At 39.0% G+C, this 18,522-nt stretch overlaps 1 protein-coding gene across 2 annotated transcripts in view; it reads left to right on the forward strand.

Annotated features, from left to right (window-relative positions):
- The window catches only part of KIAA1109 (KIAA1109 ortholog), a 222,900-nt gene that overhangs the window by 51,560 nt on the left and 152,818 nt on the right, over positions 1-18,522 (forward strand). For both annotated transcript variants that reach the window (XM_038398596.2, XM_043513096.1), the window contains exons 10-15: positions 3,465-3,544; positions 8,805-8,955; positions 14,331-14,487; positions 14,906-14,984; positions 16,111-16,202; positions 17,402-17,519. In XM_038398596.2, the coding sequence (XP_038254524.1) occupies positions 3,465-3,544; positions 8,805-8,955; positions 14,331-14,487; positions 14,906-14,984; positions 16,111-16,202; positions 17,402-17,519 (677 nt within the window). The remainder of the gene's footprint in view (positions 1-3,464; positions 3,545-8,804; positions 8,956-14,330; positions 14,488-14,905; positions 14,985-16,110; positions 16,203-17,401; positions 17,520-18,522) is intronic.

Below are 18,522 nucleotides of genomic sequence, written 5' to 3' on the forward strand. Positions count from 1 at the left end.
CACAGTATTGTCGTCTTAGCTGTCTGCAAAAATCTCATCTGCAAAGTGTGTGCATGTGTGTGACATGCCATTTTCAAAGCGTCATATTTCAGTGAAAACCAAATTAATTTTAATCAGAATGTTCAAAGGTGCTTTCTTCCATTAAGGCTAGTTCTATACCATACTCAATCTTTCTATCCCAGACCACCACATCTGTGGGCTGCGGAAGGAAAGGTCACAGTAGTATTTTGGTGAAAGGTAGTTTCCTCCTCCCCCTTTCCTCTCACTTACGAACAAAGTTTGATTTTTTTTAAAAAGTCATCTAAAGGCAGAGCCCAATTCATGAAAATTTTAGCCTCAAAAGTGAAAGCTCTGGAAAATTATAAATGAATAGAAATGGTAATGCATCTTTAACTCTGCTGGTTTCTGTTTATGATGATGTAGCTGTAAGGAAAATAATTTCATATTTTCCCCCTCTAGGGTGTAACTGGCCAGATTACCCTGCATCTGAAATGGCTTGTGCTAAATAGATCCATGTATTCCTAACAAAAGAGATGTTGTATAAGGTTGTAATTAACCAAAGGAATTCTAATGTTCTAAAGATGCATGGGATTAAGAAAGCTAGAAATATTTGTTCTTGTCACCAGTTTTTTAATGAAAGTATTCATTTTCCTATGTTTCATTTATGTCCTTTTAGAAAGGGTATATAGTACAGCCGTGTCAAGGTAACATTGTTTTATCAGATAATCTTACTTCATGACTCCTCCTATACAGTTACAGGAAAAATACCATATTTGGACATACACTATTATACTAATGGTCTAATTACTGAAGATGATCTGTCCCTGTGGCCCTGAATGCTATTTTTGTAGGAAAACAATTAACAAATAAAAGAATTGAATGTAGGACAAGGAGAATGTTAGAGTTGCTAAGTAAATGAAAATTAAAAGTAGGGCTTCAGTAGTTGATTCTGGAATAAGGCAACATACAAGTCTCTCTTTGTGTGAGCATAAGTATCTCAAACTGAACCTGATATTTCAATATGTTCAGTTAAATCGTCCTTCTGCTTTAATTTAAAATATTTAAAATATTTTAATTGACCTGCATTTTGAGAACTGTTTTAAAAGAAAAAAGAATATAGGATGGTTTCTTATTAACTTTTGAACTTTTAAAATGGTGTAGGTTATTTAAACAGTTTTATATTTTGTATTGTAACAAAGCACATAACTATTTTTCTGTTAACGTTTTATTACTGTGCTAGTTTACAATCAGATAGTATGTTTCCATACTACCAGTGACCAGTGATAGTTTCCATACTACCAAGGATGTCCTGTCATAAATATAAAGGGAAGGGTAAACACCTTTAAATCCCTCCTGGCCAGAGGAAAAACCCTTTCACCTGTAAAGGGTTGAGAAGCTAAGATAACCTCGCTGGCACCTGACCAAAATGACCAATGAGGAAACAAGATACTTTCAAAGCTGGAGGGGGGAAAAACAAAGGGTTCTCTCTGTCTGTGTGATGCTTCTGCTGGGACCAGAACAGGAATGCAGGTCAGAACTCCTGTAAAAAGTCAGTAAGCAATCTAGTTACATATGCGTTAGATTCTGTTTTGTTTAAATGGCTAATAAAATAAGTTGTACTGAATGGAATGTATATTCCTGTTTTTGTGTCTTTTTGAAACTTAAGGTTTTGCCTAGAGGGATTCTCTGTTTTGAATCTGATTACCCTGTAAGGTATTTAGCATCCTGATTTTACAGAGGTGATCTTTTACTTTTTCTTTAATTAAAATTCTTCTTTTAAGAACCTGATTGCTTTTCATTGTTCTTAAGATCCAAGGGATTGTGTCTGTGTTCACCTATGCAAATTGGTGAGGATTTTTATCAAGCCTTCCCCAGGAAAGGGGGTGTAGTGCTTGGGGGGATATTTTGGGGGAGAGATGTTTCCAAGTGGGCACTTCCCCTGTTCTTTGTGTAACACTTGGGTGGTGGCGGTGTTCAACCTAAGCTGGTAAGAATAAACTTAGGGGGTCTTTCATGCAGGTCCCCACATCTGTATCCTAGAGTTCAGAGTGGGGAAGGAACCTTGACATGTCCTTATTCAGATAAAAAAAAAAAAGAAATGACCAATGAAAAGAGATTTAAATACCAAAAATTAGGTTTATTTTCAGAAATCGCTTATGCTTTGTGTGGTAAGAAATGCTCTTATTCGTGAACTTTCTGAATGCTGCACTAAGTGTGAGAACTCACTGCACTACTTGTTGCACTGGTGTATTAACAATTTGCCTTATCCTAAGGCCTCTGTTGTCCCTCATTCTGAAACTTCAAATAATTTAAAAAGCTATATACTATATTTTCTTTTTCTTTTCTCCTCCGCTACTTCCCAAATACATCTGTTGTGGTGATCTCATGGTTAAAACCCTAGACTGGAAATCAAGGTCTGGGGTGAAATCCTTTATCCTGGGCCAGCCCCTTGAGGCTGTGTAAAAAGGGCCAGAGCAACATAAAGGGGTCCTAAAGGACCTATATTCAGTCAGGGAAGGGATTCCCTTTGGGCTGATGCTGCAGAAGACAGTCATGAGGCTGCTTCCTGATGACCTCCTTGCAAGGCCTGGTGAAGAGGGTGTGGTGAGTATGAGGAGGCTATGTTGGGGGTGCACATGCAGCAATTCCGGGCAATACTGGAGCCTGTAGGGCTGCATATGGAGACTGCTGTCATTTAGAAAGTCGGGAGGGCCTGACTCAGTTACAGTAGGGACCTATGCAGCCTCTGGAGCAGCCCATGATTGGGAGATTGCATAGCTAACTTAAAATCACCATAGTTGTCACTTGTTAGGGGTTGAGTTCTATGCTGCATTTCCTAGAGGCACAGCACAGAATCTGGCCCCTATGCTCTTTGTTTCTGCTATAGACTGTGGCTTTAAGCAACTTCTCTGTTTTCTGAGTTTCCCCACCTATATAATGGGATACTTACCTGCTTTATAGAAAGTTTTTGAGGTTTAATTCATTAATGTCTGTAAAATGCTTTGAGATCATGAGTTGGAAGTTACTATGGAACCACAAAATACTTACTAGAATTACTCTGCACTAGCAGAGAGGTCAATCACTGAACCTGCTGCTCTATTCCTACAATATTGGAGGCTCTGAAAGGAACTGATTAGTAAGAGACCTGAGGCTTTCCTCAGATCTGGGTAACCTGGAGGATATTTTGTAGTACTATCATTAGGCCATTGGTAGCCTAAAAAATATTTTCTGTACAAATGTCTTTCTAAAAGTTGATTAGTTACTACTTATGGCAAGTTTATATATTTTTTTCTAAGATTGTTTAAGTACTTAAATTACTTCTGAATTTACAGCTGAGCATGACCTGCACACTCTTTTTCAGGATACCCAAAAATTCAAATTTTAGCTTTATTTAAATTCATAACAGTTAATTTCTTCTAGGATTCATTTCATTATTGACCTAACCCTTTTTCCCCCTACAACAGACCACCAAGGTTAATGGGAGAAGGCTTTGTTGTAATGCAGTCCAATGATGTTGACATCTACTATTACATGGATGAACCAGGTATCTTCTGTTAAATAATAGTGTTGTTTACATAATTTGTGTACTATTTATTTATCAGGACTTACTATACCATTAGTTTTAATGTCTTACTATTGTCTTTCTGGAATGCTGAAGGAATTTTTTTGATCTTCAGCTTTGAGTTAGCACAGGATGTCAGACAATAAGAATGTTGCAAGAAAGTGTACGGAATGTCCCTGCCCTCTTAAGTGTTATCTACTAAATTTTCATGTTGTTGTCATTGAAATGTACAGGTGGACAGGTTCCACTGACATAAATGGAAGAGTACTGTTTTATATTTTGAGTCGAAACAGTGTTTTTAATAGTATATATTAGCTGTTGTGCTTTATAATGAATATTGTCAACATTTAGATAAACCCAACATCTAGGCTTCTCTCTGCAAGTTTGAAGAAGGTAAGACCTGGAGGTGGGATTTTCAGAATGGCATCAATGGGAGTTTGGTGCAAAACTCTCCTCACACACTTCTAAAAATGCCAAGTTTTCAGTGCCTATCATTAAACTACTTAAAACTATATTTAAGCATCCACATAGAAATCACCTGATTTTAAAACCATGCTAAGCAAACCTAACTCCTGGTGAAATCAGTGAGAACTGCAGATGTTTTTGAAAATCAGTCCAGTCCTATATTGGTGTATCAGGTCTTGTGTACACAGGGAAATTTTCTCAGTATAACCTAAGGTGTGAATTTAATCCAATATAATACCACTGTAGCCTCCTGTGTAGATGCTCTTATTTTGGGATAGTAGGTTGTTTTTGGCATAGCTTTTGTCACTTCGGAAGGAGTTTATAACTAGACCGGTATAACTGGTCATTTTTTCCCCATGTAGACCAGTCTTTAATATAGCTTTATGAGCTTAACTTGAGGCACACAGGTTAGAAAACTTTGGCCTAAGGGGTCTTGAACACAAGGGATAAGATTTTCAAAATTGCTCATTGTTGGCCTGTCTCTGCCCACATTTGAAGTAAATGGCAAAAATCCAACCATATTTAATTGGAAGGTTTTACCAGGAAAATTTCTACCAGAATACAACTGAGGACATTGCTATCACTAGTTTGTATTCACATTTGACTATCTTTGCTGGTGCAGCATGCCCTCACGCTAACAGGTTATATTGGCAAAAGAAGGGCAGCATGGTGATTACATATCCCAGTGTTCCCAGGGCCATAGTTCTGTGCATTTCCTCCTAAGAAATCTTTTGGCAGTGCATTGTGAACTGCCAGTGCTCTTCTCAGGCAATTGTGGGAGTTGGAGGATCAAATTCCCACAGTTCCCACTGTTACATCCCATAAACTTCTCTTCCTCATGCTGGTTTTCCATCTCGCTGTCAGAGTCATGGATGCAGAACAGATCAGCAGAGCTGGCTTGTCTGTTTTAGAGACAGAGCAACTGATCGTTCTGTACTTATGGAGCTACAAGTACTATCACAGCTGGGTCTGCAGTAGAGAAAATGAGAAAACTGAAGAGGTGTGGATAATGTGGAAAGTGAATAAAAGTCACCAGCTGCTGCAGGCACTCACTGACCAGCTGCACACTATGGAGCAGCAGTTTCTGGGCCTGTGAAATGAGCACTGAATGGTGGGATTGGCTCGTGATGCAAATCTAGATCAGTAGTGGCTTTAGAATTTTCTCATATGTGGAAGGCCACATTCCTGAAGTTGTGTGCCAGGCTCACACCATCCCTTCAGCACAGAGACCCCAAAACGAGGGCTGCTTTGACAGTAGAGAAGTGGGTGGTGATTGCTGCTTTTTTACTCTTGAGGTTTACTCTTGAGGGAATTTAGTACCAAAAAGTTAAAAATTCTGCACACAATATTTTAAAATTCTGCATACTTTATTTGTCAAAAGAACACAATATAATCATACCATTTTCAGTTATTTTGGTAATTTAGTTCAAAATACCTGTCAGCAAGTACAGACAACGAAGATGATTCAGGAAATGTTTTTTGACAAATAGGTTTCTTACTAGACATATTATCTCATCTATACGGCTCTACAAAGCTGATAGCAATACTAGTATTTCCATGTATGCCAAGCAGAGAAGACTTTAAGGGTATGTTTACACAGCAAAGAAAAACTCACGGCTGGTCCATGCCAGCCAACTCTGGGCTTACAGGGCTCAGCCTGTGGGGCTTTCATTTTCATTGCTGTTCAGACTTCTGGGCTTGGACTAGAGCTGGAGCTCTGGGACACTGCCCCCCAGCAAGTCCTAGAGCCTGGGCTCCATCCCCAGTTCAGATGTCTACACAGCAGTGAAACGTCCTCGCAGCCCAAGCCCCACGAACCTGAGTTGGCTGGCACGGGCCAGCTGCGGGTTTTTCTTTGCTGTGTAGACATAGACTAAAGAGCAGTACATCTTTAGGAGTGAAGTTAGGGCATGATCTGGCATAGCACTTAAATATGTGCATAAAGTACAGCACCTGAGTATCCCCATTGAAAGTAATGCTTTGCCAGCTTCCACCCTTAGTGAATGACATGGCTAAGTAGTTCTCAGCATGTCACTGTAGAGTCACTGGAGTCGAATTGAAATTGTTCTAGACAAAAGATTAGAAAGGAAATGGGAGTGGAGGCTCCAGCATGGCAGTGGGAAGCTCAGGCCACTGACTGCACAGAGGTAGGGGGATCACCCTGCAGACCCTCCATCTCCTTCTGGGACACAGACTTGGCGGTGAGGCTGCACCTGACCCTGACACAGTGCAAGGCCTGAGCTCACCTCAGAAACACGTCTGGGCCCTCCATGTCAAGTGCACTGCGATAGCAAGCGAGAGGGACAGAAACTTATGTTCACGCCCAGTCCTGTTCCCCGATCCAGGTGTGGGGCAAGCAGACTTAGCTTGGTAGGATCCAAGTGTGGAGGGGCTTAGTGTGGGGGAACCATGTATGGGATAAGAGGGTTCTGTGTGGGGCAATTGAGGTGTGGGTGGCTTTGTGGGGGGTCCGGGCGCAGGGGACTGGGGTTCTGCAGGGGGAAGGGTCCAGATGAAAGTGGTTTGGCTCAGCAGGGGGATCTGGTTGTGGGGGAGATGTGGCCTAAGCAGGGCTCAGCTGGAGAGAGAAGAGGGTTCTGGGTGCTGGTGAAGTGGGACTTGGTGGGGTGGGAGTCTGGGTGCAGCTGGTTGGGGCTTAGTGAGGTGGGGTCCAGGTACGAGGGGGGGGGGGGGTCCGGATGCAGGGGGCGGGACTCAGCGGGGGGGTAGGGATGTCTCGGTGTGTAGGGGCATTTGGATGCATGGTGGTTGTGCAGATGGGAAGGGCAGCTCCCCATATAGTGACACCTCCCCCTATCGTTGGGGAGTGATGGGGGCAGAAAGCAGGGTCCAGGGCAGAGCTTCTTGCAACTGGGGAAGTTCCTGTGAGTGGGTCTAACCTGGCTCCAGGAGTGGCTCGTGCAGGGGCAGAGGAGATCCCTCCCCTGCACCAGCCCAGCCAGGACTAGCAGTTGGAACACAGTGCATGTTAGCAGCCACCAGCTGGGGTGTCCCCAGCCCTATTCCTCCCTGGCTGCGGGCATACTGTGATAGTGAGCAAGAGGAACAATGTCTTGCAAGTACGTCCATTCCTGACCCCCAAGGCGGTGGTTTATGTCTCCCCTGGCTGCTCCTGATGCCGAACCAGATGCATCCGCTTGGGACCTCTGCCTGGAAGGGGCACACAAATCAATTATTTTGTGGGGAAAGAGTAAAATCTTGCACAGTAGCGCAGAATTCATGTAGTCTCAGTACAGTACTGGATTGTTTGCAAGCATTCTTCTGTATGTTTGATGTATTTCATTTGAATGCATTTTTGTTTTTGAATGGATTGAATAATATTTGTATTACTTTATTTTTATTGTACTGGAATTTTTTTCTTCCTGAAAAAGTTTTTTTATTTTGAATGTATCAAAGTCCTGCTAAAGTATTTATTTGAGAATGCTTTTTGGTTGACTAAAGTATTCTTTGTTGTTTTTTGCCTGTTAATGCTACTGTGTGCTCTTAAAACAAATTGGCTACTTTAAAATCTAATTCCTTTTTTCCCTGCCCACTTGCAGTTGTCTGCCATTTTGAGAGGTGTGTGAAGAACAGATAGGCGATAGGGAAGTGTCGGGGACTGTGAAGAAAGTTTGTTTTAAAAACCATGTGCAGTATGAGGGGGTAGTAAATTATACCTACCCTAGTCCCTTTTTCAGGGGGCTCTCTCTGAGTTTGGCTGGGTCTCAGAGCTTCTTGGGTATATGTGGGCTCATGTCTCACTCCTTAGTGAGCTTTTCATCAATGTGCCGTTCTGGTGTACCCTCCTCAGGACATTACGAAGCATCCATTATTAGTCACTAGTTGCTGGGTCCCCACTCATTATGGCATCTAACTCTGCATAGAGTGGCAGCTCTGAAGGGCAGCACCAAATTTTTTTGTTTTCCTCCATTGACTTTTGTTAGGACTGCTGCAGTTTCTTCTCCATTGCCTGGCATTGGAACTCATCCCTGTCATATTTCAGTTTCTGCATCTCCTTTGCAATGTTCCTGTGTGAATTCTGTAGTTATGCTTCCATTGCTCCTCTCCTCACTTGCTGAGGACATCCAAGACTACTTTCCTGTAGTAGGCAGCAGCACTAAGGTTCGCTGGCATTTTAGCTGTAGCTTTACATGGAGCCATACCTGTGTGTTTGCAAAAGTGAGCTACCAAGAACAGAGGCATTTCTAAAACACTCTGGATATTTCAAAGGGAGCACTGTGACCATTAAGCAGAAGAGTTCAAAAATTTGAGCAGAAAGCAGTCACCGGGACAGTGTCATTGTGGCAATATTGCTGTAGGTGAAGTTAATACAGTGTTCACACAAGCATTGAACCATCGTAAGTGTGTCAGTAGAAGATTTATGCTGCTTAGGAAGATGATTTAACTTGACCTGCAGTAGTTGAGGGTTTTGTCAGCAGGACTGAAAAGGTAGTGCCACGTGCGAAGCTGTGCTGACAGAAGTCAGATTTTACCGCCAAAATTATGTAGTGTAGGTTCTGTGGCCTTTACTGACTTCAGTGGAGCAAAGTTAGCTGTCACTGAGTGCTTTGGAAAAATTCCTTGGACTCTTACTTTCAGTCATATCCTTCTCTTCCTTTCTCTTTAGTATACATGAAGGATGGTTTGACTCTTGCGTCATGCAGTGATCTTGAATGAAACTGACATCTGCATACTTGAATCGTGTAGTGGTCTGCAAAAATTCTTCATAATTGAAAACACCTTCCTGGAGTAATGTTTTCTGTATTACACGCTACAGGTCTTGTACCAGAGGAGACAGAGGAAAATAACGATGGAGAAACAACCGATGAAGACAGTAAACTGCAAGACCTGCCTCCATGTTGGGGATTAGACATTGTATGTGGAAAAGGAACAGATTTCAACTATGGACCGTGGGCTGACAGGCAAAGGTATTAAACTGAATTGCATTTTTAATGTTAATCTTGAATATCATTTCTTATTTGGAAATTGTAATGAAGCCTCCATTGATATTGCTGCTCAGGCTGTTAATTGTACATGGTAGACTACCAAGTATATAACAGTCAAAATATGAAATTAAAGAGCCTCTGACCAGTAGTTTAGGCCTAATAATAGGCTCAGCATTAGCTGCTATGCATGTATTCCAGAATTTAAGGACCATTCTTCACAAAGATAATAAGCAGAACACTTAGATTTATTTTTTAAAAAAAATCAATACATTGTATTCCTATATAATGAATGTAGTAGTTCTGATGCTGTCAAATTTCTGTATCTGTAGCAAATTTACACTTAAGTCATTACCAAAAAAAAAACAAAAACAAAAAAACCCCTCCACAGTTGTGCCATTTTCTGTATGTAATAAAACTGTAATGATTTTTTGGGGGAGCATTGGAGCTAAGGGATATTGTAAACTAACTCTTCCTGAATGTTTCCCTTCAGATTAGGGTAGGGAATTAAAAGGAGGAAAACATTGTTCTGTAAATTAGAATTATTGGTGGGAACAGGCAAATGCTTGATGGAATCCCAACAAATACTTATAGGTTTGGACTTTTGCCTTACATTACAAGCCTAGGTTCTTCCACCATTCCTTACTTTGGATAGCACTTTACTCTGAGAGTAATTCCACTGAAGTCAGTGGGACTGTTTACAAAGTAAGGTACAAGTTGCATAAAGGTGACAAAATCTGGCCATTTAAGAAAAAAATGTTGAGAAGAATCACATATTTGATATTCCTTTTGGATGTATGCCATTTACCCAACTGTGAAATTGTTGTGATTGACTACCTTATAGGAGTGTGAGACTGTGCAGATCATAAGGAGTATAGATAGTAAACAATATCTTGAAGTACCTAAAGGAAAGAACTTCTATGTACAGCATACTGCATTGCTGGGAACATGAAACCTCTGATTTTTAGTATCACCAAGAATATTTGCGCTCTCAAAGCACACTTCATTCTTTAAAAAGAAAAGGAGTACTTGTGGCACCTTAGAGACTAACAAATTTATTTGAGCATAAATTTGTTAGTCTCTAAAGTGCCACAAGTACTCCTTTTCTTTTTGTGGATACAGACTAACATGGCTGCTACTCTGAAACCTGTGTTCATATTTTAACTTGATCAGTGATGGAGGCATGGTTGTGGAGGTGAGTTACATACTCTTTGGTCAGGTAAAGGATCCAAAGTGGTGGGTCTTTTCAAGGAATGTAAGGAGCAGAGGATGGAAGATGATAAAATACAGGTAGGATCTAATGAGAAACAGTCAAATGAAAAAAAAGTCTCATTCAATTACATCATGTAATGGGAGACAGCTAAAAAGTGACAAGTTTTTAAAGTGCTTATATACCAATGCTAGAAGTCTAAATAATAAGATTGGTGAACTGGAGTGCCTTGCATTGAATGAGGATATTGATATAATAGGCATTACAGAAACTTGGTGAAAGGAGGATAATCAATGGGACCCAGTAATACCAGGGTACAAAATATATCAGAAGGATAGAACAGGTCGTGCTGGTGTGGGAGTGGCTCTATATGTGAAAGAAAAAGCATAGAATCAAATGAAGTAAAAACTTTAAATGAACCAAACTGCGCTATAGAATCTCTATGGTTAGTAATTCCATGCTCAAATAATAATATAGCAGGAGGGATATATATTACCAACCACCTGACCAGGATGGTGATGATGACTGTGAAATGCTCAGGGAGATTAGAAAGGCTATTAAAATAAAAAACTCAGTTAAAAATGGGGGATTCCAACTATCCCCATATTGACTGGGTACATATCTCCTCAGGACGGGATGCAGAAGTAAAGTTTCTTGACACCTTAAATGAAGCAGCTAGTCCTTGAACCCACAAGAGGAAAGGCAATTCTTGATTTAGTCCTACGTGGAGCACCGGATCAGGTCCAAGAGGTGAATATAGCTGGAGCACTTGGTAATAGTGACCACAATATAATTAAATTTAACATCCTCGTGGCGGGGAAAACACCACAGCGGCCCAACACTATAGCATTTAATTTCAGAAAGGGGAACTACACAAATATGAGGTTAGTTAAACAGAATATAAAAGTTACAGCACCAAAAGTAAAATCCCTGCAAGCTGCATAGAAACTTTTTAAAGACACCATAATAGAGGCTTAACTTAAATGTATATCCCAAATTAAAATGCATACTAAGAGAACCAAAAAAGAGCCACCATGGCTAACTAGCAAAAGTAAAAGAAGCAGTGAGAGGCAAAAAGGCATCCTTTAAAAAGTGGAAGTTGAATCCTAGTGAGGAAAATAGAAAGGAGCATAAACTCTGTCAAATGAAGTGTAAAAATATAATTAGGAAGGCCAAAAAAGAATTTGAAGAACAGCTAGCCAAAAACTCAAAGTAATAGCAAATTTTTTTTTTAAGTACATCAGAAGCAGGAAGCCTGCTAAACAACCAATGGGGCCACCTTATGATCGAGATGCTAAAAGAACACTCAAGGATAAGGCCATTGCGGAGAAACTAAATGAATTCTTTGCATCAGTCTTCATGGTTGAGGACGTGAGGGAGATTCCCAAACCTGAGCCATTCTTTTTAGGTGACAAATCTGAGGAACTGTCCCAGATTGAGGTGTCATTAGAGGAGGTTTTGGAACAAATTGATAAACTAAACAGCAATAAGTCACCAGGATCAGATGGTATTCACCCAAGAGTTCTGAAGGATCTCAAATGTGAAATTGCAGGACTACTAACTGTAGTCTGTAACCTATCATTTAAATCAGCTTTTGTACCAAATGACTGGAGGATAGCTAATGTGACGCCAATTTGTAAAAAGGGCTCAAGAGGTGACCCTGGAAATTACAGGCCAGTATGCCTGACTTCAGTACTGTGCAAAACTGGTTGAAACTATAGTAAAGAACAAAATTGTCAGATATGTAGGCGAATGTAATTTGTTGGCAAATAGTCAACATGATTTTTGTAAAGGGAAATCATGCCTCACCAATCTGCTAGAATTCTTTGAGGGGGTCAACAAGCATGTGGACAAGGGGGATCCAGTGGATATCGTATATTTTAGATTTTCAGAAAGCCTTCTAAAAGGTCCCTCACCAAAGTTTCTTAAGCAAAGTGAGCAGTCATGGGATAAGGGGGAAGGTCCTCTCATGGATTGGTAACTGGTTAAAAGATAGGAAACAAAGGGTAGGAATAAATGGTCAGTTTTCAGAATGAAGAGAGATAAATAATGGTGTCCCCCAGGGGTCTGTACTGGGACCAGTCCTAATGAACATATTCATAAATCTGGAAAAAGGGATAAACAGTGAGGTGGCAAAATTTGCAGATGATACAAAACTACTCAAGATAGTTAAGTCCCAGGCAGACTGCGAAGAGCTACAAAACAGGATCTCTCAAAACTCGGTGACTGGGTAACAAAATTGCAGGTGAAATTCAATGCTGATAAATCCAAAGTAATGCTCATTGGAAAACATACTCCCAACTGTATGTATAAAATAATGGGGTCTAAATTAGCTGTTGCCATTAAAGAAAGAGATCTTGGAGTCGTGGATAGTTCTCTGAAAACATCCATTCAATGTGCAGCGGCAGTTAAAAAAGCAAACAGAATGTTGGGAATCATTAAGAAAGGGATAGAAAATATCCTATTGCCTCTATTTAAATCCATGGTATATCCATATCTTGAATACTGTGTGCAGATGTGGTTGCCCCATCTCAAAAAATATATATTGGAATTGGAAAAGGTTCAGAAAAAGGCAACAAAAATTACTAGGGGTATGGAGCGTCTGCCCTATGAGGAGAGGTTAATAAGACTGGGACTTTTCATCTTGGGGAAAAAAGATGACTAATGGGGGAAAGGATAGAGGTCTATAAAATCATGACTGGTATGGAGAAAATAAATAAGGAAGTGTTATTTACTCCTTCTCATAATGCAAGAACTATGGGTCAACAAATAAAATTAATAGGCAGCAGATTTAAAACAGACAAAATGAAGTATTTTTTCACACAACGCACAATCAACGTGTGAAACTCCTTGCCAGAGGAGGTTGTGAAGGCCAAGACTATAACAGGGTTCAAAAGAGAACTAGATAAGTTCATGGAGGATAGGTCCATCAATGACTGTTAGCCAGGATGGGCAGGGATGATGGTCCTAGCCTCTGTTTGCCAGAAGCTGGGAATGGGCAACAGGGGATGGATCACTTGATGATTACCTGTTCTATTCATTCCTGCTGGGACACCTGGCATTGGCCACTGTCAGAATACAGGATACTGGGCTAGATGGACCTTTGGTCTGACACACTATGACCTTTCTTATGTTTTATATCTTGGACATAATTTTTTCATTGTTGATTTTAAAGAAAAATTAGGGTGGAGTTTTCAAAAGTACTGAGTTGTTTAGAAGCATAATGAAAGTCAATGGGATTTGCTGTCCTAATTCGCTTAAGTGCTTTTAAAAATCCCACTTTTAACCTCTGAAGTCCATTTCAAGAACCCTTCACTTTCTTCAGGCTGGCATTAATGACTCTGCATAGGGTAATTCTGACAAAATGATCATTTCTCAGCTACTACAGCAGTCAGATCTTGAGTGCACTATAAAAAGACCATTCTCATTCAAGTACTTTTATTTTTTCCAAGAAAGTATTTCATACGTGATTACAGTTTTAAAACAGTTCTGTGGAATTTGACCTTAGTTCACTGATGGACTCCTTATGTGAACCACATATATCAGGCTGTCTATGCTTTTATCGTCCTCTGTTTCCTTTCTTGTGGCTATATATTTGGTTCAAATTGCAGAAATTCAGACTATGTTCCAATCCACACATTCTAATTTTCATAGACAATTTGTTGTTATAGTTTCTGTGCTTCTGTAAATTATACACAATCAAAAAGTGACCTTGTCATCTCTCTCATCCTAAACTCCAAAACAAGACAATTACAGTATATTGTGATGGGAAGATGAAATGGAAGAAAGAATGTTATGTACTTGTATTTGCTTTCTGGGATTGTTATATGTTACTCCTTCCTGTCATCCCATCATAACTTGCCTCTCCACCACAACCATCCCTGCAAAAGTTTATTTCCGAGCAGTTTGAATATCTAGTTTATTTTGAGTTTGATTTCACTAATGAGGCGAAAGTCTCTTCACTGATTTAGGTTTGAAGATTTCAGTATCTTACAGCTTTATGCAAATGTTATTTCTTCCTTCACTTTCCTTACCTGTTGGCTTTCCAAGGACCTAATTAAATTACACAGACTGGTGGCAAAGAAATTTGTAGATGAGACAAATTGTTTCTTTCCATCGGAGTAACTATATTTCTCCTCTTGTTTTCTAGGGACTGTTTGTGGAAATTTTTTTTCCCACCAGATTACCAGGTTATGAAAGTCTCGGAAATTGCACAGCCTGGCAAGCCAAGACAGATCCTTGCTTTTGAGTTGCGGATGAATATCATTGCAGATGCCACTATTGACTTGCTCTTTACCAAAAACAGGGTAAATAATGGCAAGATAGTAAGAAATAAATTCTTAAGATACCTCTGAATCTCACAAGCTCCTGTGATTAGGTTGTCTGGCTTTTCGTTTGTGCATATTTTCATTTATCAGGTGGTATCTAGAGATATTTAAACATGGTATTTTTGGGGGCTGTGAGAAGAGAAAGGGAAATATAATCTTTTTTCATCCTCACCAGTTTCTCTTTCAGCCAACGATCTTCTGGTTGTTAATGTTAACTTATTCTCAGTATCATGATTTCTCATATTTTTTTTAAACATTAAGGCCATATCCTAGTCAACTAGATCCTTCTTTTTTAATCCTGACCATTTAACCATGAATAATGATGGCCAGAGGCATGACGTACACAGGCTGAAGATAGGGGGAGAAATAACGTTTAAACTTTTTCTCCCCTCCTTAGGAAACCAATGCTGTACATGTAAACGTTGGAGCAGGCTCGTATTTGGAAATAAATATTCCCATGACAGTCAGTGAAAATGGTAAGTTGATGAGGTGGTTTATTTTACATTCTTAAGGTTGTGCATAGGAGAAAACAGTTATTTATTCATAGGATTGTGGATATACTAAGCTGTTTTCCCCTTATGGCTACAAAGGACCTACATTTCTATGTAAAGGAGTAATAATAACTTATGCTTTCATAGTGCCTTTCATTACAGGATCTCAAAGCACTTTAAAAATACAGATTTAACTCTTGTGACGCCCTAATTGATATCAATAAGACATTGCAGTAACTTCTCCCTAGTTACTGAAAACAAGGCTCTTATTTTATCTAATTTTATTCATACTTTAGTATATTACATAAATTGTATCTGTACAAAAGCAATTCCCATTTTTCAATATGATTACCATAACAAGTCTTTAGAAACATCTTGGGTAATACATTGATGAAATATTAACTTAGTCATAGAAATACCATGTAAAGTCAAGATAAAGATAAAGCTGGGGGGTGGAGGGAGACCGGGATTCGGGCTCTTTTGTTGCCCTCCCCCATCGGTAAGTATTGAAGCCCTATTTTAAACATACTGAAGTTCTCCTTACTTGCTTTTACTTGTGTATTTTGTCTTTATCCTGCATATAAGGAGTAGTAGATGCAGCTTCCTTTTGAAGTCGATCATTGCCTTTCCTGTCTCTGACTGTCTCTTTTGTCTATTGTACATATATATGATCCCTATCACCATAGTATCTGAACAATCTTTAATGTATGTATCCTCACAAATACCTCTGTGAGGGAGGGAAGTACTGCTATCTCCCTTTTACAGATGGATAACTAGACACAGAGAAGCTAAGTGAGTTGCCCAAGGTTTCACACAGAGGCTGCAACAGAGTTGCAAATTGAAACCTGGTGTCCAGAGCCACAGAGTAGCCTTTTCTGGACCAGCCAGATTCCACAACTGCATTATCTTAAGCCTTTGTCATCCAACTAGTAAAGGACTGAACTGGAGCCTCATACTATTGATTCTCTTCATGATGTGTTTTGCACCTCATGATATTTGTTTATAAAGTATTTGAATTTCTGTTTAACTCTTGCTTCTTTACTGTAATTCAGAAATAATCTTGTCACACAAGAGAAGCCATGATGTAAACATTATTTGTTCTGTCTGCTAGGCTACTCCCCTGCAATTAAAGGACAGCTTTTACACGTTGATGCCACCAGCAGTATGCAGTACCGAACTCTTCTAGAAGCAGAAATGTTAGCTGTAAGTCTACAGTAACAAAGCATTGTTAAGCACAGAGGTGCAGTTGTCTCTGATGGACATTTGGTTTAATATAAATAATTTTTATATGCCTGGTATAAATGTTGTGCAAGTATAGAAAACAGTGCAATGATTGGGGCATTTGTATATACTTTACAAGACCTCAATCCTCCAAAGAATTATGCACAAATAATTTTATGCATGTTGAATAATCCCACTGAAGTCTGAAGAGCTACTTTAAGTGTGTAAAGTTAAACATTGATTTAGGCCCCAGTCTGTGAAGACTTGAGTTTGCTAATGTCACCTAGTTTATAGGCATAATATAATTTATAAACTGTCTCTTCTGGGTGCTCAGCAAAGATTTAATAGTAGAGTGTTGCTCAGACTTGCATTGCTAAGACATAATTTCTCCTGCAAAGTATACAATTGTACATTAACTAGTATACTGTGAAGTATTTTAAATACTTAGAACTAAATTACTTGTTAAGTATGACAAATACATTTTATGATGGATTAGCTTTTTCATTTGTGCATTTAGTACTTCATGAAATTCAGCAATTGAATTCCAGTTAACTTCTACTGAAATGCATATGCACTAGTTTTGAAAATGCTACCTTTCCCTGAATGACAAGTAAAAGTAGGTTTCAGAGTAGCAGCCGTGTTAGTCTGTATTCGCAAAAAGAAAAGGAGTACTTGTGGCACCTTAAAGACTAACAAATTTATTAGAGCATAAGCTTTCGTGAGCTACAGCTCACTTCATCGGATGCATTTGGTGGAAAAAAACAAAGTAAAAGTAAAAGTAGGCGCTTAATAGCCACAGTACATAGATGGTTTGGCTTAAAAATTGTTTGTTTAGATGATATTTTGTAGTAAGCTGAGGAAGGTGGAACCTTGATATGAAAGGTTAAATTAGATTATAAAGTGCTCAGCGTAACTGCTGCAACAGCAGATGGCAAATCTGTGGTATAATATGAGAAATTCATAGTAGAAGTTTTCAAACACATGAATAAAGTGTCAATTGACCTTCAGGCACAGAGAAAGAGATTAAATTATTAAAGAACTGGAGAGGCCTTCTGTTCATCCCAGCAGGAAAATGGTTTTAATTATTCACCAAAGTGTATGTGGTTGACCCTTCATCTCAGCATTGTTCACACATTGTCATGTTTGAAGCACATACTGATTTTTTAGTGTTTTGTTCACAGTTTCATATTAATGCCAACTATCCCCGGATATGGAACATGCCACAGACATGGCAGTGTGAAGTTGAGGTTTATAAAGCAACCTATCACTTTATCTTTGCTCAAAAAAACTTCTTTTCAGGTAACTTCCTTATGTCATTAGTATCTAAATATTTAATTTGTGAAACATAAATATGTCTGGCACATGTTTTTTTCTTTAACTTGTCGTTTTCCAAACCATTGTAGAGGGGCTGATGAGGTTTTAATGCAAGAGCAGATGGCCTTACAAACGTGGTTACGTTTGTCTAAAATTGTGAATAATCTTGAGGTGCTAAAAATCCAAATGTTTTATTTCCTTTAATCAGCTGTTAATTTATGTTGTTTTTTTATGGTTGACTAGCCACAGTGAAGAATAATTTTTTTTGACAATAAACAAAATATATTGATTTGTGTGGATTATAACTTTTGAGATATTTCTTAGTTTAATATTGCTGACTTAAGAGACAAGTTGACCAGTTAATCTGCTGCATGCAGAAATTTTTTGGCTGACTAACTTTAGCTTTATGGGTTATCTGTGATCTCCATGTGGCTGACCAGGCTTGTCAGAAAATAATCTCCTCCCCAGGATTTTGACTGTAATTTAGATACAGTACTGTAATGGAAAGCCAGTGATTCACAGGCACTCTCCAATCTTGCATTTCTGGTTGCCTGTAAACCCTCTGAGGGATTGGGGTCCTGATGTAATTCTTTCATAGTTAAAACAGAATTGGGACTGATAAACAAAATCATGACAACTAGTTAAAATGTTTTTCTTCTAGTAAATTAAAGAAGAAATTTAAAACACTGAATAATCAGAAACTAAATTAACTTCGATATTGTTAATGATGTCCTTTAGATTCCTGTTTTTCTTTGTCTTTCTGTTAACTTTTTTTAAACTTGTAATGTTATGTACTTGCTATTCTGCCATGTAATAGGTACACTTAACTTTATCTGAAGCTTTGAGCTTAATGCTCAGTAAGTCAGGGTTCAAAATCATATTTCTTGTATTATCCTTTACCGTTATTGCAGTTAATTATTAAATTGCATTCACATTTATGCATGAATATGGTTTTAGTGTTTGGATATCTGGAAACAATTAGATTTCA

The sequence above is a fragment of the Dermochelys coriacea genome, chromosome 4 (genome assembly GCF_009764565.3).
Source record: "Dermochelys coriacea isolate rDerCor1 chromosome 4, rDerCor1.pri.v4, whole genome shotgun sequence".
Classification (NCBI taxonomy): domain Eukaryota; kingdom Metazoa; phylum Chordata; order Testudines; family Dermochelyidae; genus Dermochelys; species Dermochelys coriacea.